This window comes from Camelus bactrianus, chromosome 18 (genome assembly GCF_048773025.1).
Source record: "Camelus bactrianus isolate YW-2024 breed Bactrian camel chromosome 18, ASM4877302v1, whole genome shotgun sequence".
In the NCBI taxonomy this organism is placed as follows: domain Eukaryota; kingdom Metazoa; phylum Chordata; class Mammalia; order Artiodactyla; family Camelidae; genus Camelus; species Camelus bactrianus.
The window spans coordinates 14,240,426-14,263,390 of record NC_133556.1 but is presented as its reverse complement, the minus strand read 5'-3'; the positions used below and the strand labels follow the sequence as shown (position 1 = coordinate 14,263,390).

General features: G+C 51.8%; 2 protein-coding genes and 1 long non-coding RNA gene across 4 annotated transcripts; 1 reads left to right on the top strand and 2 right to left on the bottom strand.

Moving 5' to 3' along the window:
- Nucleotides 1-7,438: 7,438 nt before the first annotated feature.
- CD2BP2 (CD2 cytoplasmic tail binding protein 2) lies at nt 7,439-9,931 on the bottom strand. 2 transcript variants are annotated; one of them, XM_010972474.2, is made up of 7 exons: nt 9,793-9,931; nt 9,155-9,258; nt 8,791-8,926; nt 8,508-8,665; nt 7,964-8,399; nt 7,775-7,881; nt 7,439-7,687 (listed from the first exon to the last, which is right to left on the bottom strand). In XM_010972474.2, exons 2-7 carry the CDS (start codon nt 9,230-9,232, stop codon nt 7,577-7,579), a joined length of 1,026 nt encoding a protein of 341 aa, XP_010970776.1. In that variant the 5' UTR covers nt 9,233-9,258; nt 9,793-9,931; the 3' UTR covers nt 7,439-7,576. The 2 variants fall into 2 exon arrangements, with proteins under 2 accessions (XP_010970776.1, XP_045364336.1); XM_045508380.1 differs by lacking the exon at nt 9,793-9,931 and adding an exon at nt 9,651-9,674.
- A 150-nt stretch (nt 9,932-10,081) lies between these two features.
- Nucleotides 10,082-11,638, top strand: LOC141573892 (uncharacterized). Its single transcript, XR_012500293.1, has 2 exons — nt 10,082-10,571; nt 10,873-11,638. It is a non-coding gene; the product is annotated as an uncharacterized LOC141573892 (long non-coding RNA).
- Nucleotide 11,639: 1 nt separating this feature from the next.
- Nucleotides 11,640-22,456, bottom strand: TBC1D10B (TBC1 domain family member 10B). Its single transcript, XM_010972473.3, has 9 exons — nt 21,169-22,456; nt 18,127-18,226; nt 17,715-17,822; nt 17,508-17,614; nt 14,354-14,468; nt 14,162-14,227; nt 13,768-13,957; nt 13,264-13,418; nt 11,640-13,169 (listed from the first exon to the last, which is right to left on the bottom strand). The coding sequence occupies exons 1-9, from the start codon at nt 22,110-22,112 to the stop codon at nt 12,537-12,539; spliced, it is 2,418 nt and encodes an 805-aa protein (XP_010970775.2). The 5' UTR covers nt 22,113-22,456; the 3' UTR covers nt 11,640-12,536.
- Nucleotides 22,457-22,965: the final 509 nt, after the last annotated feature.

Sequence of the window (22,965 nt, the reverse complement as noted above, 5' to 3'; positions counted from 1 at the left end):
AAAATACCAATGAAATCACCCAGCACATGGTAAGCTCTGGCACAGAGTTTAATTTCTTTTTCTTCTCTTGTCTCAGCCATTAAGAATCTCAGCAAAGATCCCTCAGAAGCCATGGAACTTCCAGGGGTCCCGACCTGCCTCTGCCCCAGAAAACTGTTCAGTGTCCCACCTAGGAAGGGGTTTTCCAACAGTTCCTCAGATCCCTGGGGTTCAGAGATGGTGCTTTAGGGCCTGTCACCCTGGGCTGGTTGTCATCTGCCCTCCACCCCCAGATCCCTACTCTCTGCCCTGGAGGCTCCCTTGCCCTCTGGCTCCCACTTGGGTTCAGACACAGGTAGGATGGGCCGGAGATCAGAGGGGGAGAGAGGAAAGCCAGGACATTCTTTTCCCTCCTTCCCTGCTCTGCGTCACACCTCTGGCAATGGCTTTATCTCCCTATGCGTGCCTGTAGCATCTGTGAGGTGGTCTCCTGTGATGCTGTGATTTGCAATAAGAAATATATACTTGGTCTTTGTCCCCATTTCTGGCAGAGAGCTCCCAAAACCACACACACATGCACTGGAATTGATAATCAGAATTTCACCCCTTCCTCATTTCTCCAGCTTTCACTGGGGTTCAGTGACACTATTTCTTCCTCTTCCTCCATAGTTGTAGAGGTATTAACATTTTCCCATTATTTTTAGTCTCTGGGGGCTTCAACACTCTTTGTAGGTTCTTTATATCCATACCTCTACAAGGAGTCCATATATTAAAGCCTCTAGAATTGTGCTGTACAATATGATAACCACTAGCCACATATGGGTATTGGAATTTAAACTACAGTAATTAAAATTAAATACGATCTAAAATGCAGTTCCTCCATTGCACTAGCCCTATTTCAAGCATTCAGTAGCCAATGTGGATAGTCGCTACAATTTTGAACACTGCAGATATAGAAGTTTTGAACACTATGGAAGGTTCTGTTGGACAGCACTGCTCCAGAACCAGCCGAGTGAGATTCTGTTTCCTGCTGGGAAGGACTGGTACTTACCTGCCCCAACATCCATCAGAACCAAAGCACCTTTATCCAGTTTATACATTTAATCTAGTTTAAACTGTCATTGATTCTCAACTATTCTAACAGGCATTCAAGACATGTTTTATATATAAAATAGATAAACAACAAGTTTCTACTGTACAGCACAGGGAACTCTGTTCAATATCTTATAGTAACCTACAATGAAAAAGAATATGAAAATGAATATATGTATGTGTATATATATGACTGAAACATTATGCTGTACACCAGAAATTGACAAAACATTGTAAACTGACTATACTTCAATAAAAAATAAAATAAATAAAAAGACATAATGTTTAACCTCATACACTGCAGATGAGAACATGCAAGGGCACAGCCGCTTTAGAAAAGTTTGGCAGTTCCTTAATATACAAAATGTTTTTAACCATCTGGTCTTGAATAGTAGAAGTTAGCCAGTCAGAGAGAAGAGGGAAGAGAACTTCAGAGGGAAAGAAGAGCTTCAGCAAAGGCCTGGAGGCAACAAAGAGCCTGTGGGGTGGAAGCTTCTGGAAGAAGTTCACTGTGGCTGGAGAATGGGGTCTGGGAAGGGCTGAAAGCAGTAAACACAGGCCTGTAGGCCCTTGTTAGGACAGGCGGTAGTAAATCTGCCAAGCTTCCTATTCTGTCACTGGCCCAGGGTCCTGGGCAGTCTTGACAGTAATGGCACCATGCTGGTGTCCTGCCACCTGCTGCCCACTATGGAACTTGCAAAGACCAGTGTCTTCCTGACACAGCCACAGGAGTCAAGTTCAGTTAACACACACTGGTGCAGCTGGCCCATTTGTTAAGATACTGGAATAGTTCTGTACCTCTGTGTGGAGAGCCACTGGCCAAGGCAACCCCTCCAGTGCCCCTGTGCCAGTCACTCTGGCTACTCCTTCAGGAAACCGCAGAAGGGCCCACATTCCTGTTACTGATGTGTTTACACCTGAATAACAATAGTACATCCGCTCCTGTGTTACTAGGAGGACTAATGTGTGAACAATTTAGCCTAGTGCCTAAGCACACATTATTAGTACTTAATAAATGTTGGCTATTATTATCATCACCAAGGCAACTTTAGGAACAGTCAGAGCAAAGAATGTTCCCCAGAAGACAAACCTCCAGGGGGCTTTAGATAGATGTCACGTGGCCTGCCTCCTCATGGATCCCAGACTAGTTGGTGGCAGGGAGCCCACGGCCATGACATTCAAGGCTAGGCTTCTCCCACCAGCTTGCTCCCCCATGCTCACCTCTAGCCCACACGGCCTCGGTGTTCATGAACCCAGGGAACAGGGCCTCCTGCTGACCTCCATGGAGGACTCTGGGGACATTTGTGGAGAACCAGAAGCTGCCCTCTACTGTCTCTACTGCCACTGATACTGGGGCACAAGGTGGGGCTGGGCTGGGGTGCAGCACAGTGTAATCAGAGAGCCTGACTGGGGCTCTGGCCAGAATGGAGTAAAGAGTCAAATATACCTACCTTCCTTAAACAAGTGAAAATCCTCACAAAATCCAGGCATTTCAGACACTAAACAACAGGCTGTGCAAGATGGTAACTTATTTAGGTCCTTAAGTAACGTCAAACACCCTCCTCTTCTCCTGTCAAATAGAGATGGGTTTAGCCTGGGAAGTCTGGGTCAGATAAGAGGTAGCAGCACCCTTAGGACAGAGGGCAAATGCCCACATTGTGTCCAAGTGTGACGCGGTCGAGATAAAGAAATATGTCCATAACTGGGCACTGGAGCCGCAGGGCTGATGGCACCGAGAGCTGCAGAGCAGAGACACGTGGGGTAGCAGGTGGAGAACAGGAAAGCGAGAACAAGGATGATAGCATCAGAACAAGAAAACCAGAGGCTGCCCAAGCAAATCTCAGACATCATCAGCATCTGCAGCTGGGTTTTCCAGGCTTGTCACATGCAGTGTTTACCCAGGTAAGTGAGGTCTCACCTACAGGGCAGGCTGGGCCAGATAAGCCTCCTGGAGAACAGGGCAGCAGTGGCCCCCAGCCAGCCGATTGGAGATGTATGCTGGGCTGGCCCCCATGGAGGAGGCTAAAGGTGGGCTAGAAGGTGCTGAACTTACCACGAACAGCATATCATTGAACATGGGGAACGGCCAAAAAGACCAAGGGGCAGCCTGGCCTCCACGGGAAGTTCAGAAATGACTACTGACTTGAAGGAACATTTCCACCCTGGGGTCCTGTGCAAAACACCTGCTACTAAATCTGCCCTTGAGAGAAATTCCTCTTGGGTTGCAGCATCAGGAAGAACTGGGCATCCCCAGGGCTCTAGCTTGGTTCTGGCTGGAAGCAGAGTGGAAGGCAAACTGCCAGGTTCAGGCCTCCCCACTGCCTGGGAACTTGGGGTTCAGTGATTGTGCAATCAGGCAGCAAGCCAGCTGGGCGGATCTAGAAGGGGTGGCAGATGCGTCAAAGTTGTGAAGACACCCAAACTCCTCAGGCTTTGTGGAGCCTGATTCTTCATTCATCTGAACCCCTTTGGGGGCTCCTTCCCAGTCCTTGTCTTTCCTGGGGCACCCCCAGATGCCCAGGGCAGAAGATGAGACCCCAGACCTCCACTGGTAGCACCCAGAATCGCCTTCCCCCACTCCTGTTACTCTTCTGGAAAATGGACTGCCAAAGGCAAGAGGCTGTATTTCAGAGGGTCTGGTGTCCCAGATGCAGTGATGACATCTGCAGCTTTTACCCTGAACCCCTTACAAATTTGTTCATGACTCAGTGACACACCCAGGAGTTAGAATGCTCCTAACGACCCCTCAGCCCTGCCTCCTTGGGAGACACTTGGGTGCAGACATCTGTATGCTGACCATCCTGCACACCTTGCCCCTTCTGGGGCCGAAAAGACAGTCAAACAGACTCCCACACTCCAGTCTGGCTCAAGAGGGTGCTGTCTCTCTGACACACAGGACAAGGAAAGAAGAGGCTCGTTTCCTATTCATTCATCAACTGATCCCGTCTCAGGCTAACTGGTGGAGTCAGACCAGGAGAAACCACTTTGCATGTGCACCAGACATCTGTGCTACTGGGCACCGCGCAAGAAACGATGACCAACCTGGGAAGTGGGGATTGGGAGTCCAGAAGCCTTTAGGCAGAGGAGGCCTAGAACTATGTCACAGCAGACAGAGTCACTGGTCTGTTGTGCTGCAGAGTCAGGAAAGAGAGAAGAGCATCACAGGCCAGGCCTGGAGAAATAAATGATTTGTCCTGTTCTGGAAGCAGCCTGGAGCCTGGAGTTGGGCAGAGAAGGGGGAAGGGAAGCAAAGGCAGATGTGGAGATGGAGGGGCTGGCTCGGGCTGGGCCATGGAAGACCTCCCGTCAGCTTCAAGTTTCTGAACTTTCTCTTGAGGGCAATGGGGAGGCTTTAAAATTTCCAGTGAAAGGCAAAGGACTTCACTTCTGTGGTCTTCCTCCCCCAAACCCATAACCCAAATCTAATCATGGGGCAAATACCAGAGAAGCTCAAACTGTAGGAATTTGTCAAAATAGCTAACCAGCACGCCTCAGACTGGTCAAGGTCAGTGAAAACAAGTCTGAGGACCAGTCACAGCAGAGGAAGCCAAGGAGACACAACAGCTAAATGCAATGTGATGTCCCAGGCAGGATTCTGAAACAGAAGAGGGACATTAGGGGAAAACTTTTAAAATCCAGATAAAATGTGAGGTTTAGTCAATAGCAATCCACCCATATAGTGGGATGTTATCCAACAATAAAAAAGAGTAAAGTACTGTTACACCTTACGTGGATGAATCCTGAAAACATGCTAAGTAGAAGCAGCGCAGGAGACAGAAAACCACATATCATATGATTCCATTTATATAAAATGTCCAGAATAGGCCAATCTACAGAGACAGGAAGTAGACTAGTGGTTGGCAGGGACTGGAGAGCGAGGGAGGATGGGGAGGAATGGGGATGAACTGCTAATGGGTGGGGTTTCTTTCAGGGTAGAGAAAAATGTTCTAAAATGACACTGTGGTGCTGGTTGCATAATCCTGTGAAAAACCACTGTACTTTAAATGTGTGAATTATTTCTCAACAAAGCCGTTTAAAATTAGTAATGTCATTGGTTCATTAGTTATAACAAATGTACCACTGAAAGATGTTAACAATAAGGGAAACTAGGTGAACTCTGTTCTATTTTTATAAACTTTCTGTCAATCTACAAAACTACTGTAAAATATAAAAAAGTTACTTACATAGAAATTATACACACACACAAAGGCAAGAGAGTTAAGTGTTGATGGGGGCTTGTAATAGGGACATGGCCACAGGGAGAGAGAACTAGTGATGGTCACAAAGGAAAGAGGCATTAGATTGGAGTGTTAGTTTCCTACTGGGGCTGTAACAAATGACCCCAAACCTTATGTCTTAAAAACAACACAACTTTATTAGTTCTAGAGACCAAAAGTTCAAGATGATTCTCACCGGGGTAAAATCTTCAGTGGAGCTGCATTTCTTTGTGGAGACCCTGGGAAGAATTCATCTTTTTTGCCTTTTCCAGCTGCACTCCTTCGTACATTGCCCTTACTTCCATCTTCAAAGCCAGCCGTAGTGTAAGACCTTCACCTCCCTCTCACCTTGACCCTCCTCACTCCCTTTCACTTAATAGGACCCTTGTGATTACACCTCAACAATCCACGATAACCCCCGCCTCTAAGTCATTAATGGAATCACACTTGCAAGGTCCCTTTTGCCAAGTCAAGTCATATAGTCACAGGTTCTGAGATTGAGGACAGGGACATCTTTGGGGGCCACTATTCTGCCTTCATGTGGTGTCATCAGGAAGGTGAACACACGAGGCTAGGGAGAGGGTGAGGTCAGCTTTGGATCCAGGGAGCATGAGGTGTGTAGGACATCCAGGGGAACACCCCCCCCCCATCTCCAGCTTCCATCTATTCACCAAACACTAAGCACCTCCCATGACTGAGTCATTGGGGATATAAAGGTGACCACTGTACTTCACTGGTCCTAAGACACCTGATTCTGAAATCAGGATGCAGCTTTGAATCAATGACATCTTAACAACTTTAACGAGCAGGGTTTTCTTTCACAATGACACAAAGTAAGACATCTTAAAACTGAAGGCATCTTGAAGTCAAGGAAATCCAGGTCTGGGCTGGCACTAGAGTGGGCCTAATTATTATGGAAGTTGGATGCCTCATTGGAGCATCAAGTATTCCACTCGCCCCCAAGTCTTTCCTAGTTCCGAGACTGGCTCCTTCCCCCCGGGACTCCCATTTGCCCCAGGGCTCTGGTGCTCAACTCTCCTGCAACTAACAGACTCCACCAAAGCCCCAGTCCATGCACATGCTTAGCTCTCCTGGAGCAGAGTTCAGGATCCGGCCTCTCTCCCCAGGTGTAATCTCAGTCATGGAAGTCAGGCCCAGTCGTCTGCTACCTGGCTGCACATGGGAAACACCTGGGAACTTTTAAAAGATCCAACCACCAGGCCATTACCTAGACCAATTCATTCCAAATCTGTGAGGAGTAATGTTACAGCTCCCCATGAGATTCCAATAGAGAGCCTAGGCAGAGAACTAACTTGGTGTGAGTGAGAGGCATGAGGCAGCACTGCCAGTAGGTGGAAGGTGTTAAGACATACAATCAAACCTATCCATCTTCCTCCCTACCTGCCCAGACTCTGAATTCCTTGAAGGAGACCAGACAGTTATCTCAGTTCCCTCAAAGCACTAGTCCCGTGCCAGGCAAATTGTGGGAGCCCAGGAAATGTAAGCGGCAGGGCCTCCAAGGCCAGGCAGAAAAGGCCTGGTGCCAGGAAAGGTCTGGGCCAGCACTCTGATTCACTGTGTAACCTGCAGTGAGATGCTACCCTTCTCTGTGCCTCTACAATGCATGACTGGTGCAGGTGGCCGTGAAAGGTCCATTCAAGTGCCAACACTGAATCTGGACTTTATGTAAGAGGACACTTCTGCCCAACATCTAAAGAGCTCAAGACAGTGGGGGCCAGTAAGTACCAATCTTCCTGCTCACCCTCAACAGATGTACCAGTGCTTCCAGGCCTAAAATCTTCAATTCTGGGACTCTAACCTGTACTGGCTGCAAAGCAGAAAATCTGAGGCCCTAAAAGCCAAAGACCTAAAAGCAACATAACAGGAACCCCCAGAGGACTCTGGAGAACAGCATGTAAGTGAAGGAATTTTTTAGATGGTGAACACAATCCAGATTGAGAGGCCACAGGACACCTGACAGGCCCCAGCTCCACCCTTAGGAGTAATAAACAATGTGAGGTGGTTCAACAGACTAGAGAGGAACTCCCAAGGAGGAACTTCATGAGAGGAAACACTCAAGGACCAAGACAAGTCCAAAAGAGCGGTGGAGAAAGGCCAGCTTCTGGCCATCAGCAAAGTCAAGGCCCTAATACACAACTAAAGGCCTTTATTGGGAAAAGGAAGTTGACTGAAAACTGGCCCCCAATATCCTCACTGCCTGAGGCAGCCAGGGCCTCTTCCACAAAGTCCAGGAAAGAAGGGGCCACCAAACTGGGCCCTCATCAGGTTCAGGTGTAGAGGTCAAAGTCAATACGTTTGGAGTTGTAGAACTGTCCATCAGGAGGGTCCAGCTTCCGGCAATAAACACCATCTGGGAAGTAGCCTTCATTCACCCAAGTCTGCAGGAAGAGAGGGCAGAGCTAGGGCAGGACTGACGGAGTGGAGAGAGGTAGAGAAGAGGCAAAATGGAGTAGAAAGGAGCTTACCTGCATTTGGGTGCTGGTGAAGGGCCCGTACAGCTCAGCATCCCCCGTGTTCTCCCACTTATATTCCCACATCACATCCGCCAGACCATCTCCAGAAGACTCTGCTTCTAAAATAACAAGCAAAGCCACAGGGGCCTCAAGTGGCCTGCCCCCTGCCCACAACACCCCTCCTTTGCCCTACAATCTTACCTCCTCTCTGGGTAGGGGTTGGGGTCTCCAGCTCGCCCTCTGCCACTTCTTCAGCAAACATGTCCAGAGAGGGTGGTGGTGTGGGGTCAGGAGGTCCCTGGGTCCGACACCCCAATCCCTTCAGCCGCATAGCCAACCGTTCCCTTGTCTCTTGATATACTCCGAGGTTACCCTGGGCCACCATCTGGTCGGCCAACCCAGAGAGCCGGTCTAGGCGCTGAGGGGAACTGGGCCGCCCCAGCCCCTTGCTGCCCCCTTTGCTTCCTCCTCGGGCCCCTAGACGCCTCAGTGCCCCAGCCACTGTCTCTCTTGGCAACAGCAGCTCCAGAAGGCCCTCCAGGAGGGCTTGGGTGCTCAATGGTGTCTGGCCCAGACTGTCCTCCTCCTCTGAGTCTGATGGTGGGTGCTGATCAGGTGGCCGCTCCCTGATCTTTACCTGTAATGCGAAAATAGGAGAGTTTTATTTCTGACAAACTGTCTCAGATTCCAGGCCCAACAGCACTTGCCACCTCCAGGCCCAGCCATGCCAGCCCCTGGACCTCACCCAGTCAATGTTGTCCAGCCAGCTGTCTCGGATCTGAGCATCCCGGTTCAGGAAATAGTTGCCATCAGCATCAAAGTGGCCTTCCTCCATCTCCTCCTGCAGGTTGAAGGGTGTGATCCGCACACCTCCCTCACTGGGGAGCGTGGCTGCTTCCTGACCTGCACCCAAAACACAGGAGTCCCATGCTAGGTGTGCAAAAGAGACAGGAGCCTCCAGTGCTCCACAACCACAGGAGCATCTATTTATTCCTCTAGTAGAAAGTCAATTCTTGGGTATAACTCACCTTCTACATCCTCTGAGGCCAGGATGTCATATTTGCTAGACCCTTCATCATCATCATCTTCCTCATCGCTGTCCAAAGAGTGTTTGCCTTTGAAGCGGCTCCCAGGACCCCCTGCCCCAGCCACAGGATCCACCAACTGTAAGCAGGAGCCAGAAGTCGAGAGAGATGTAGGTTACTGGCTATTAGCCCCAAATATCCTAGGTTCTGACTCAAACTGAAAATCTTTCAAACCCATTTCTCACAGCGCATGGAAACGCTAGCCCCTTCCACCCTTTCTTTGTCCCTCCAGGTTTCTCTGCTAGCTTCTAGCTCCTATTTTTCTCCCCTCACTCTTCCCCAGAACGCAGGAGTCTGGCCCCCTCACCTTCTTCTTGGGGACGCTGATTTCATCCTCATCATCCTCATCTCCCACGCCTTGGAAGGTCACTTTCCTCTTTGGCATGACTGGATAGAGGGGCCTTCCCCAAGCTGAGCCGAGGGAAAGGGTGAAGATTAGGGGAACTTGGTGAGCACAATACTTACCGCGAGAGGGCTCCCTGCACAACAAATCTTTCACCTGATCGTTACTAGATCTAGTTAGGGACAGGAGGGAACACAGAATCAAGGGCCATAAGGGGAGCTGGCAGCCAGGAGGCACCAGTCTGGCATCCGGAAGAGTTGCAGTTGCGGGGACGGAGAGGCGAACGCGCGGAGGAGCTCCCCATGGGCACTCCCACCCTGAACGAAAGATGGGTTCCTCCACGTGACCACCCCCATTCCCGGACCCCGCAGTCCTGGGAGCGAAGGTGCTCCGCGGGCTGACACCCGCTCCACCACCCCCAGCTTCCTGGAAGTCTGTGGGGCCCTGGCAGGCCCAGGACCTGGCGCCCCGGCAGCCCCGCTCCTCCCTGCGCCGAACTCCAACTCCGCTGGGTGACCCCCCCCAACTGTCTTGGGCTGTGTACAAATTCGAGAGGCGGCAGAGCCCCGGGGACTCCAGCAGTCCCACCGGCGCGCGCTCACCTAAGGATCCAGGGAAGGCGGGGGAAGAAAGGGAGAGAGGCTTTCGCCAGGGCTACATCCGGGGCACTCAGCCGCCATCACCCGGAAGAGAACTGCGGCAGGCTCCAGGGAAGGCCGGAAGTGGCTTCGCTTGGGTTAGAGCTAAGACTAACTGCGGGAACAAGCGGAAATACGCACTGAGTGGGGAAAGACACACCCACACCCACACCCCCCGCAGAAGTGACGTGAGCCGTGTGGGGCGACAATGGCGAGAAGACGGGACGTATTAACGCCTAGACCCTGATCGGACGAGGACGGCCGGAAGTGGTCTCGATTCCCTCCTACAGCAGTAGAGGCTGAGGAGAAAGTGGGGGGCACTCTACTTAAAGGGGAGCCCAGGATCACGATGGAGAAGCAAAGTCCCAGCAGGGTCAGTGGGTTGCTGCCCTAGTTTCCCTTTCCCGGGCTGAGTCGCCTTTTCCCCAGGGCTGGCTCTGCACCCATCACCATCTCATTAGAAACCCTGCCTTCCCACTGTAAGCGTCCAGTTGCCCGCTGTCTCCTAGTCTGAGGTGTGGCCTTGCTCTTGTCCCAGAGGGGATGCTCGGTTCTCCTGGTGGCTCTTGGGACACCTTCTGAACCCAGCTCCTTTTAGGACCCAGGGGAAGTCATTTACCCTACGCCTATTCCCTGCGTTAAGTTCCTGGTTTCTGAGGTGGTTAAGAGCCGTAACAGGAGAGGTGGCAGTGTGACCTGTGCCCAGTACCGAAGTCCCATAAGTCCCTTTGCCTTCATCTCAGGTAGGCCTGGGAAAGGGCAGCAGTGAATACCCAGACTCCCCCCTCCCCCCAAGCAGGACCCTAGCCAAGTGGCCCCTACCCAGGTTTTATAATCTGGCCCAAGGGGAAGAGCTGGGTTTGGGAGGTTAGGAGGGTTAGGTTCAGTGTTGTGCGGACAAGACCTCTACCTCTTGAGGATACTGAGTCTGAATCCCAGTAGGCCAAGGCTGTGCCCAGAAAGACCCAACTAAAGCCTGAGAAGGGCAGCATGGGGGGCCCCAGCATAACCGGATGGACCACCCCTCCTCTCTCTTGCCCCTAGTTTCCTCCCAGATTGGACTACTATGAAGCAAAATCCGTGCTGTTTCTTCTGTGGGTACAAAACACAGGATCCAGACCGGTAGGGCATCCTGCTAAAGGGGGCCTGAAATACCCCTACCAACACCACTGGTTCATCCTCTGGGGAAACCTCTTTACCTGGAACACCAGGCAGACCACATGCCCCTGAGCCTCATCCTGTTAGAGAACTACCAAGTGGAGCCACACCTTGGGGCCACAGAACCCCTATGCCTTTACCATCCTGACACCAGGGGTAGAAGGTGGGCAGGCCTACAAGCTGGCAGCAGAAAACCAGGAGCTGGAAGCCTGGCTGTGGGCACTGGCTAGGGCAAGCTGGAGGTGGCTGGCTGTGCTGCTACGCCCCCTGGAGGCCCAGTACCGGGAGCTGTACCAGGGAGCTGGCCAAGATCACCCCCAGAGGACTGTGACTTCCCAGCCACCTTCAGTCCCCTCTCCAGCTTCCAGGAGTTGCATGAGCACTTTGGGAAGGAGATCCAGGTGCTGCAGGCAGTGCAAAGAGGGCTCCAAGAGGCCAGTGACAATGGAGGCAGCAGATCCCAGGCAGAGGTGGAGCTCAATCATTACCTGTTGATAAGTGACTGAGAGATGGATCAAAGGCCAAAAGGTACCTACTGGCCAAGACCAGCTGACCGCTTCAACAGACACCCAGATCCTGGCTGGCTCTATCACTCCCTCCCTCCTAGTACTTACTCTAACCCCCTTCATCAAATAACAAGGCAAGAGACGGACCCAGGTACAACAGCAGGTTCTTTTCCGGTTCCTCAAAGCGCTGTACGGGGTGGGGGCAGAGACAGAAGAAAATGTAAACACTGGGTTCCACCCCCTGGAGCTCAAGGGAAGACCCCTTACCCAGGTACGGGCTGGAGGGTTGGAAGGGAACAAGGTAAAAGGTGGGGGTTCTGGTGAGACAAAGCAGGGGAGGCCTGAGAATACAGAGAAAGGTAGATGAAGAGGAAGGAGAGCAAGGAGGGTGGTGGTGGGGAAGAGGGGGACATTTCCTGTTCCAGTGCATGTCCCCTTAAATAAACTAGAGTGCAAGAACATTGTGGAGGGAGAACCAAAGGACAGAAGATAGAGTGAACACCCCCACCCTGGGCTGACCAGGTCTTCTGTACATAATTACAACACAGAGATGTCCAGAAGTAGAGCAAGAAGAGTCTTGGCCCCCAGCCAGGAAGTGGGGGAGATAGGCAAGACTCAAGAAGGGAAAAAGGAACCCAGCTCCACTTCATGGGTAAGGGGAGTGACTGGAGTGTAAGAATCTGAAAACCGCTGACTCCCATCGCCAAGAGTCACCCCTGTGGTGACAAAAGGCCAGTCAGGACAGCACCTGGGAAGGGACCCCAGAAGGAATTGGGGCAGAAGTGACAGAGACCCCAGCTGGGCTTAACTAGAGGTGAGGGGCTCCAGATTTGCTCACTGCTGCCCCAGGGAAATGCAGCTGCCCTGTGTACTCTGACTGTCCTGGCTGTGTAGGGATCAGCAGCTGGCAAGGAAATGGGGAATCAAGCCACTTTCCTCAGAAAGAGGGACACCTGCCAAGGGGGTTGGGAGCAACACCCCAGGCCAGGCCTGCTCTTGGCTGAGGGAAAAAGGGGGCCATGCAGTCCAGCCCCAGGGCAGAGGTCAGAAGTAAGCATCCTGCCGGGCCTCTGATGCTGACGACCTGTCCCCGCCGTCCTGGGGGGCAGGGGGCCCATCTGCTTTCCGACGCAGCGAGAGCTTCTTGCCTTGGGCCTTCTTCTCCTGCTTCTGCCGCTCCTTCTCCTGCTTCTGCTGCTCCTTCTCTTGCTTCTGCCGTTCCTTCTCCTGCTTCTCCCGCTCTTTCTCCTGTTTCTGCCGCTCCTTCTCACGTTCCTTTTCCTGTTTTTGCCGTTCTTTCTCCTGCCTGCGGGTCTCCTTGCTGGGAGCCAGTGGGGTGCTGTTGCCAGTAGGTGAAGGAAGAGATGGACGCAGTCCCTCAGCGGTGACCACAGGCCCTGGGGCAGGCCCAGCACTGGCCCTGCGGGCAGGAGGGGGTGGGGAGGGGGCGCCTCCAGCGGCCCGGGAGCCTCGGCTCTTGAGGCCAGGGAGGCTAAGGAGGCTGGAGGAAGGGCCCAGGGGTGGCTGCTGCCGACGTCGCTCCTCATGGATTGCCCGGGAACCATGCAGTCTCCGTGAGGGCCGGTACTGCAGTTCGCCCCGGGTTTCCCGCCACTTCTTGAGCTGGGCTGTGTTCTCTCGCTCAATCAGTGCTTCTGTCACTGGGAGGTTGGTCACCTAGACAGAGAAGAAACAAGTACTAAAATGAAAATGGGGATGGCGATGGGGATGGGCTGAAGCAGGTGTGAGGTATGCTAAGGCCAGCACCTACCTCATGCACCAGGAAGTCCTCCTGCATGCACTGTTGGGGCAGGTTGCGCAGCTGCTCCATGGTTTCATACATGCCTTGGCAGGAACGCAGCTTCTCCACTGAGCCCAGCGTGTGCCGCAGCAGCACCAGGGCCACCCGGAAGATGATCTTGACACCTGCAGGGTCAAAAAGAAGACAGCCTGGGTGATCAGCCTGGGATCTCAGCCTGTCCCAATCAGGAGGAACACACAGACCCCATCCCTGTCTACAGCCAACCTTATGGGTGAGAAGACTGAGGACCCAAGAAGGAAAATAAACTGCCATGGGTTTCAGGTTCCTGGGAGGTAGAGCAAACTATGGGCTGGTGGCAAAGCCAACAAGACCAGGGCTCAGTTTCTCCAGCCCCCAGACTTCTTGTAGTGAAGTGTAGGCCCACCAAGTACCTTCTGTCAGCGGGCTACCCTCTCTCTGGCAGCCACCATGGAATCCCCAGCCCCCTCAAGGCCCAAATGGCTACAGAATCACCTTCACAGAAGAACATATCCCAGACACGCAGCACTGAAGCCCAGGGCAGGGTGCGGGCGAAGATGCACATGAACCATTCTGTCATGTAGAGCACAGGGTCAATGCGCTGCCGTCGCAGGTGCCGATGTGCCAGCGGGGAGGCCCGGCGCAACAGTGCAAAAAAGATTTCTCCATCCAGCTGAATGGCCTCCTGGAAGTGGGACGAGCCATCAGGTGAGGCCTGCTGTGGCCCCCCCTTGGGGTAGAACTAGTCTTGGGGTAGGGGATCCTCACCTCAGTGGGAGAGGTCCAGAGCAGAGGGACAGAGTGGCACAGGGTGAGGCAGGACAAGGACCACTCTGCAGCCTTAGGGAAAAGTCACAGCCCCAACTGCACCCAGCCTTCAGACACTTACCAGCCCTGCACTATAGTAACCGGGGAGGTACTTGTCACAGATCTGCACCAGGCACCAAAAGGCTTGCTGGGAAGGGCAGGAACAAGGAGAGAGGGATGGAGCCTGAGAAACAGGGAGCAGGAAGCTCCCCCATCACCACTGCAGGCCAAGATCCTCCCAGCCCCTCCCCAACCAGGACCAGCATCTGCTGACCTCAGCAGGCATGTGCATGAGCAGCACTGCAGCCACGGGGGCCTGGGCCTGGCAGTAGCCCTCATCCGGCCGGTAGATAGTGTAGGCCTTCAGGATTCGATACAGGTCCTGTTGCCTATGGATATTGAGAAAGACCATGAAGGCAATCACAGGAGTCGGGAGCTCTCTGCCCCAAATAAACCCACCCCCACCAACCACATCAAGAGCTGCCCTATGATTGTGTTCCAGATCAACCTCACACCTTGACCATCACACCACACACCTCCATCCAGCTTCCTAATCCTGCCTATCAAGTTTAAGCCAAAGACTCAGACTATAATCTAAGCTTTATTCCAGGCTCCAGACTTCCACCCTTGCCTGCACACCCACGTGCTCCCTACCCATTCCCCAGCACAGACTGTGCTCTCTCTCCATCTGCCACCATCCTATAAACCCTCAAGGTCACCTTCTTCAGGAAGCTTTCAACAGTGCAGCACCAGCCTGCCTCCAGCACTGTCTGAATGTTTTTACCACCCCAGAGCAGGAGCTCCCCCAGGGCATGGCCTGCCTTATCTGTCTCACTGGATTTCATCAGTTCCCCCAGGGCAGGGCCCTGGTTTTTGGTGAATGCTTGGGAAACCAGCTATGCCTCAGACCTTTCTCTTGTCTCTGCATCCAAAATAAACTGCCCTAGACCTCTTCCTCTTCCTTGAGGGTGCCCCACTGCTGTGCATGGGAATTCCATCCACTCAGCCCCACGTCAGAAAACAGAGAGCCTTCCATCACTCCCCACAGCTAATCAAGTGTTATCAACACCACATTCTGAATTTCATTCATCTCTATTCCCTATCTCCACCTCCCAGCCAGTGAGCAGCTCAGACCTTCATCTCTTACCCAGGAAAATGTAATAACATCCCAAATCCTCTCCCTGCCTCCAGTCACCCACTCATGACCACTGCTTACAATAGTGTTTCCCAAAATTGTCATTGAAGTGTGATCTTCATTTGTGGTATATCTGCATGCCACCCCTACTATTATCTACTTAATTTTTTTTCTCCAGTCTGCAATAGCATCCTTGAAATGACAGGTTTGATAATACTAGTTATCTTACCTAATGCATATTAAAATAAACATGTAACTTCCCATGCTACATTCACCTACCAGATTGTCTCTGTGCCACCACCTTCTCCCCTGTTGCTGTGGGTGAACTATCTGTGATCCTGGCCAACCACAGCCTTTCCACTTGGGCACTGCATCCCATCTCCTAACCTACACAGGCCATCCCTCCAGCAACCTTCCCATCACTCGTGTATCATCAATTTTTCTCAATCTACTAGATCGTTCCTGTTGGCATACCAACATCTGTCATTTCCTCCAGCTTAAAAAACAAAACAAAACAAAAACCTCCCTTTATCCTATTTCCCCTCCAAATATCACACCATTTCTTTCCTACCTATTCAGTAAAAAAAAAAAAAAAAAACCCAGAGTACAGACCTGCTATCTTCAATTTCTTTCCTTCCATTCTTCAATCAGGTTTTAACCCACTGCTCTACACAAAACTGCTTTTATCAAGGTCACCAATGACCCTCACATTCCTAAATCTAGAGATCCATTTGCAGACTTGACTTTACTTGACCCATCAGCAACATTTCCTACAGCTGATCCTGAAACCACTCTTGATTTTGCTTCTAGGAATCATACTCTCCTGGTTCTCCTCATACCTCACCAGCTTCTCCTGCTAGTCCTTCTCCTTTACTGGTTCTTTCTCATCTTCCCCTTCTTGAAATGTTGGAGCTGCAGGGCTCAATCTTTGAACAGCTTCCTTTCATAGCTATACCTGCTGCCTTAATGACCTCATCCAGACCGATGGGGGAGATTTAGTCCCACGTAAAGGCTGACAACTTTAAATTTCCAAATTATTTCCAGTTTAAACCTCTAACCGAAATCCAAACTTATATAATACTGGACATCCAGTTTACTTGGCATCTCCATCTGTATGTCCAAGAAGTATTTCAAACTTCACATTCCAAAAATGAGCTCCTGATACATCCTCAAATCTACTTTTCCCCCAGTTTTCCCCATCCATATCAGTATATTGCAACTCCATTCTTCTAGTTTTCTAAGAAAAATGTCGAAAAACATTAAGAGTCTTCCGTAACTACTCTCATACACACTCCATGTCTAATCCACTGGTAAATCCTTTAGGCTCTACCTTCAAAACATATCCAGACTCCAACCACTTCTCCCCATCACCCCACTGCTATCATCCTGGTCTGTCTGTCATCGTCTCTCTCCTGGATTATGAAAACAGTCTCCTAAGTGGTCTCTCTGCTTCTACCCTTGTCTCCTATGGTCTGTCCTCAGCACAGCAACCAGAACGATCCTTTTAAAACACAAGTCAGATCAAGTCACTTGTAACCCCATCTCTAGTCACATTCTCTATCCCCTTTTCTTGCTTTAAACTCTTCCTTAATATTTACCATCACTGTACATACAACATACTTTCCTTCTTTATCTTACCTACTGTCTATCACTACTAACTATAATAAGCCTCCTGAGGGCAGGAGTTTTTGTCTTTTGCTCACCGCTATCATCTGTGACTAAAACAGGACCTGGCTGATAGCATGTGCTTGATAAATATCTGCTGAAAGGATGAACTTATTGATAAAAAAAAAAAGTCCATCCACATGCTCCCTCAAGCTGAGAACCACCTAAAAACATCTTGCACACAGCTATAGAGCAGTATATAGACTTCCTGAGGAAGCCTGGCATACAGAACAAAACTCAAGGCTCTTGGCAGAACATTTAAGGGCCTTGGTGATCTGGCCCTAAACTGTTTTTCCAGCCTCAGCTCTACCCAACTCCACTGCCCAGACACAGCTTACATAACCCTTAAGCCAGGAAAAACCTGGCTCCCATCTACCCTTCCAAACCCAGCTCAAATGCAGCCTCTTCAATGAACCTGTGATGTGGCTCCCCATCCCCTCACCAGCACCTCCCCCTCATCACTCTGAGTCAGAGTCTCCCTCCTAGGACATTTCCTTCAATATGGCTTGACACACAATCCATTAAGGACCATTCCTGTGGAAGTCCTAGAAGGCTTTCAACCCAGCCCCTATATCTACCTGGAGCTCTCAACAAATGTTTGCTGACTGACTCAGTCAGGTCACCTTACCCATGCCCGCCTCGAGCAGCAAACATCTCGTGGAAAGGGAACTGGCGGTGCAAGTCCTTCTCAATCACATCCAGCCACTTGGGGTCCCCAGGAGCCCGTTCCAGCTCCTGCAGAGGAACAGCAGCAATTATCTCCAATCTGGAGGAACTAATGACACCCTTCACACAGACAATGTCACAGGTCCCCACACCCTGGAGCTGTGCACACCTCAAACTTGCCCGGGTTCTGCTCCAGGAGTTCCTTGCTGTTGGACAGGTACTGCCAGGCTTTGGCTCTGAGAGAGGAGGGGATCCCCTTCCGGCAGCGCAGCTTCACCTACGCAGAGTCCATGCAGGGGAACAGCCTCAGTGGCGGGCACAGCCTCCAAGCTTTCCCCAGCAGTCCCCAGGCTCCCTGGGACACCCATCCCACATCCCATGGGCTTAACACCATTGGACCTGGCCTGGCCTTCTGTCTTTAGCTACTCTTCCCCCCAAGCCCAAGTACTGCCTACCCCCAACATGGTCCAGAGAGCAGAAACTATCAGGTTCCTGGGCTTCTCCAGAGCACACAGGCCCTCCCTGCCCCCCCCCATACCCTCTGTGTCCGTTGCCCTGCCCACCACTCAGCCTTCTCAAACCTTCTGGAAACGCCGTGACAGCCACTTATCCCAGTTACTGAACATCTCCAGCCATTTGAGCTCCCGCTGCCGAGCCACATCCACAGGAATAGAGCTCTCTCTGAGGACATGAGGAGTATGGAAGGGGTCAGTAGTATAAAACCTGGCTTTCTAGGGGAACTGAGGCAAGCCAACTCCCCAAGTTCAAATGAGAGACCAGAACATAAAAGCATTTTGTGAGCTACCAATACCAAACAGCAGGATGTCTGGCCACTTGGCCATCCAAGGCCCTAATTCACCATACTGGAAGAAATTCCCTTTGGAAGGAATCTCTGAACAGAGATCGCGTTCTCATGTTGGATCTCTATACAGACACTGTGTTCAAATCCCACTTCTGACACATACAAGTTTGGGAAGAGAGTATGGAATATTTAAAAGCTACATTCTGCATTAGACCTGGATCCAAGTTCTAGCTTTACTACTTATTCACTGTGTGGTCTTGGGCTAGTCACTAAATTCCTCTAAGCCTCAATTTCCTCATTTGTAAGATGCAGAGAAAAACAATATCTACCTAAGAGATTATATGAAATAACACAAAGCAGGGACATAGTTAAGTGACAGCAATTATTATCCATAAAATAAAATAAAGAACAAATACACTTCCCTGTCTCCTTAGAAGCAACTGTGTGAGTTTCCTTCTACCAGACTCTAGAGAGCCTTTGGACCATCTGCAATTTCCTCTACCTCCTCCTCCCTGAAATCGCCCCAGATTAACAAACAAAGGAAGCTTTCCTTGCACTGTTCGCTCACTGTTCTGTCAGAGCTTCGCACTCAAGATACCCCCTCAGTCCTGAAACAGTTACTTGTGGGAGCCAGTACCAGGAAGTGAGTGGAGTGGAAGAAAGAGCTTGGGTGTCCAGACAGACTTAAGCTCAAATCCCAGTTCTGTTCCTTAGAAGTTGGGGAGTCTTGGCAAGTGATAACCTAATTCTCTTTCCTCTCTGTAAAAAGGAATGCCACCACTTACATCACAAAGTTATGAGAGGACTATTGAGAAACTGCATATAAAGGACTGTTAAATGGGAGGTTTAATGTTAGTTTCTCTGGTCCTAGAAGCTCCTTAAACAGAAAGATCATTTCTCATTAATCTCTATCATAAGTCAATTTCAAACTCTACTAAAGGCCAGGAAGAGTAAGATACCTTTCCCGCCCTTAAAAGGCCACAAGCTAGCAGGGAAGATAACTGCAGTATGGTGAGGGAAATGCAATGACAAGGATGCACAGAAAAGGCACTAATTGGAGTACGGGCAATGGATATCAGGGAAAGCTTCCTGGAGGAAGGAACATCTGAGGTAAGCCATGAAGGAGAGTAGAACATACCAGGAAAAGACAGAGAGAAGGGCATTTCTGGCTGATGGTATAGTCTGAGTATGAAGGGAAAAAGACTTCAATCACTTCGACAGGATCACAGCACATGGTGAGAAGTGGAAAAGAAGACCTGAGAGGCAGGCAGAGCCAGATAATAGGAGCCTGTGTTCAGGCTAAAGCACTTGGATTTTATCTGGTGGACAGTAGCCACTAAAAGGTTTTAAGGTAACGTGTGCCACAGTCAGCCTTGCCTCAGAAGTAGATTCTGTCAGCATGTAAGATGGATTTTAAAGGACAAAATCACAAAACACAGAATCAGCACCCAGCACAGTGCCTGGTACACAAGAGGGGCTCACTAAAATCCAATTCAATCCAAGTTCCTTAGGGCAGCATAGTATTAAGGAGAGTGCTGTTGGTCACAGAGATCCGAATTATTTGAGTGGGGCAATTCACTCAGTTGCTCTAATCCTGTTTCTTCACCTATTAATTTGACACAATAATGCATCCATCATGCATGGGAAAGCACCAGAGTCAAATTTCAGTTGCCCACCCCACACAGGACTGTGAATATTGGTGCTCAAAGATTTTACGATTTTTTTGTTGGATTATAAACCCTGCCTAGAATATCCTCCCACAGGGCTTCCCCCAACACCAGGCAGGTCCCCCTGATCCCAACACGCAGAGCCATGACTAAATCCTACTCATTCTTCAGATTCATCAGCTCAGTTGAATTCCCAGACTGGGCAAGATTCCTTCCCTAGGTGTTCACAAAACCCTGTGATGATCTCTAGGCTAAATGTAACATATTATATTGAAACCAACTGTTTAAGTATTTGTCTCTCCCTCTAGATGATGAGCACCTTGAAACAACCATTCTATCCTTAGTACCCAGCATAGGGCCTGGCACTGGGGGTCTCAGGTGATGCTGTTAAAGGGGTACAGGAACAATGGGCAGGATCCAAAGAGAGGGAAGGAAGAAGCCAGAAGCAATCACACCCCCACCTTAGGAGTGACTCAGGCCCCTGGAGGGAACTAGGAAAGAGTAAGCCGGGCTGAGGAGATGAGGAAATGGGGAAGAGGCCTCCCCCACCTCCTTTCCTTCAATGAAAACACAAGACTGCCTTTCTCTGTTTCACAGAGGGGCCTTGCCTTCAGAGTGTCCCCTCCATCCAGACATCCCCATCTCACCACCCTATCAGACCAAGGGTTATGGGGAAGAGAAGGTGCCTCCATCCCTCCACACTTTCCCCCTAAGGCACCAAAGATCTCCACCAGAACCCCTGTCCAGCCAGCCCTCCAGAATATCTGGCCTGTGGCTGGAGTTGCCCATTGAAGAGCTGGGACAACCTAAGATATCATCTCATTCAACTTTTCACCTCATAGAGGAGGAAAGTGAGGCAGGGAAATGAGGAAGACACTAAGTCAAGGGCACACAACACACCAAAAGCTTAAGCAAGGCTTAGGCTCAGATCCAGAACTCCAGACACCTGGTCTGAAACCCTAACACGCCAGTGCCAAAGAAACCTCAGGATGCTCTAGGCAAGACAGATTGCTAAGAAGCCCACTCCCACTAATCACCCCCTGGATCCTCAGAAGAGGATGGGCTGCCAGAGTATGGGCAAGGTGTATCATTTCCTCCTCCCCCAACCTCTGCTTCCCTGAAGCAGTCCTACTGGGTGCCCACTGGGTACTCACAGGCTGCCGGAATACTGGCTGCCCCCCAGGAAGCCATACTTGTCCGTCTTGCGCAGAGCCAGCCCATTTATCTCTGAGTCTGAGCCCATGGAGCTCACATCATCCGCCAAGGACTCTAAGGTCCCAGACATGAGGCTCACGGAGTCCAAGTAGCTCAGAGTGTCTGGGGCCTGCCCTCGAGGCCCAGAGATGCCAGGTCCCAGGCTGGACGTGGAGCCTAGGTCCTGAGAGTTTTCAGCAGGCTCTGGAGCTGGGGTCACGGTCACGACAGCTACCAGAGCCTCACATGTCCCTGGAGGGCCTGTTCCAGGCCCTGAGGGGTCCTCTGGAGCCTGTCCTGTTGATGCTGATGTTGCTGCTGCAGCTCCATGTCCACTTGTCACCTGTCCTGCTGTCACTGCTGCAACCCGTGAAGTCACTCCTGAGGCCACTGTGGTTCCCGACTTGGGGGCAAGCGGGGGTTTGGAGGTCAGGGCCCCAGGAGCCGTTCTGGAAGAGGTCCTGGTGGGGTTCCCGGTAAGGGTACCTGGTCCAGGCGCGGGTGAGATTCCGGCCTCCTCCGTCTTTGGAGAGTCTGCCCCTGGGGCCAGAGCCTTAGACATCTCGGCTCCTGCCACAGCCTGGGGCGCCAAGGGCTCTGGGCCGGAGACCTGCACCTTCGGGGCTTCGGGTGAGGCCTCCAGAGTCAGCACCACCACCGTGCTGCCTGTGACCATCGGACCCGAGGCCGAGGCCGAGGCCTGGGTCGGACCCGGTACCCATGCGGGCTGCGCCTCCCCGGGGGCAACCAGAGTGACCGGGGCCGAAATGGCCGTGGTCACTGGCGGCCCCGGAGCCACCACCACGACGGACCCAGCCCGGGAGCTGCGGGGCGGCGGCGAAGGGGCCGCGGGGGCGCCATGACGGCGCGGCGGGGCCACCAGAGGCGCCGGGCCGGTCTCCATGGCCGCGGGCCGCCCCTCACATCCCCCCGCCGGGGCGGCCGCAAGAGGCGCCGCCCCTCAGGCCGCTCCGCGCCGCCTGCCGAGAAAGGGGAGAGGGCGAAGGGCGCGGCCCGGCGCGCGCTGGGGTCAGGGGCGGCGCGCGGGCAGCTGCCAAGCGCGCGGAGGCGGGGCAGGGGTCCAGGGATGCCAGGCGTCGGGGTCTCCCTCTCGCTCTCTCACCCGTCTCGATCTCTCGCCGCCGCCCCCTCCCTCCCGCTTCGGGCGAGCAGCCGACCTCGCGCCTGCGCATACGCCCCGGTGCCGGCCAAGCGGCCAGCGTTTCGGCGTTCCACGCCTGCGCGCGGGCGGTCCCATCGCGCTCCTTTTTCCTCCCGCCTTGTCAGAGGGCTCAGACGAATAATAGGAGAGAGGGAACTGGGTTTCTACCAATCGTTGGAAGGGTGGGTGGGGTTGGAGGTGGGAAGGGGGTGGGTAATTTAGGAAGAGGAAATGGAGAAGGCGGAGGGCTCTAAAAGCCAATGAGAGGGCGCGTGAAGGCAGGAGGAGGTGGAACGAAGGAAGTAACTAATAGCAAAGCGGGAAGCTTAACCTCCTGGCCAATAAAGATGGCTGAATAGTGAATGACGGCGGAAGGAGGCGGGTGCTGTGCGAGGAGAGGCAGGGCTGGCTCATAGGAATAATTAAAAGAGAGCCAATGAAAAGGGAAGTAGGCGGAGGTCAAATTGACAGACAATAATGTCTATTTAGGCAATGACAGACAGTATCCGCTGTCAATAGGAGCTGAGGAATTGAGGAATTCTTTAGGTCTCCCAAGAAGGTCAGGAAGAAATGACAGCTGAGGGGGGCGGGGGAC

Bases quoted from the DNA above. Each gene is read 5' to 3' on its own strand.
- CD2BP2 (XM_010972474.2), bottom strand. From the start codon at position 9,232: ATGCCAAAGAGGAAAGTGACCTTCCAAGGCGTGGGAGATGAGGATGAT. The intron at 8,927-9,154 runs GTGAGGGGGCCA...TCCTGCTTACAG, and splicing joins TCAGCGTCCCCAAGAAGAAG to TTGGTGGATCCTGTGGCTGG. The intron at 7,882-7,963 runs GTAAGATTGTAG...TTGTTATTTTAG, and splicing joins AACCCCTACCCAGAGAGGAG to AAGCAGAGTCTTCTGGAGAT.
- TBC1D10B (XM_010972473.3), bottom strand. From the start codon at position 22,112: ATGGAGACCGGCCCGGCGCCTCTGGTGGCCCCGCCGCGCCGTCATGGC. The intron at 18,227-21,168 runs GTGAGTACCCAG...TCATGTCCTCAG, and splicing joins AGCCAGTATTCCGGCAGCCT to AGAGAGCTCTATTCCTGTGG. The intron at 17,615-17,714 runs GTGTGCACAGCT...GTTCCTCTGCAG, and splicing joins AGAACCCGGGCAAGTTTGAG to GAGCTGGAACGGGCTCCTGG.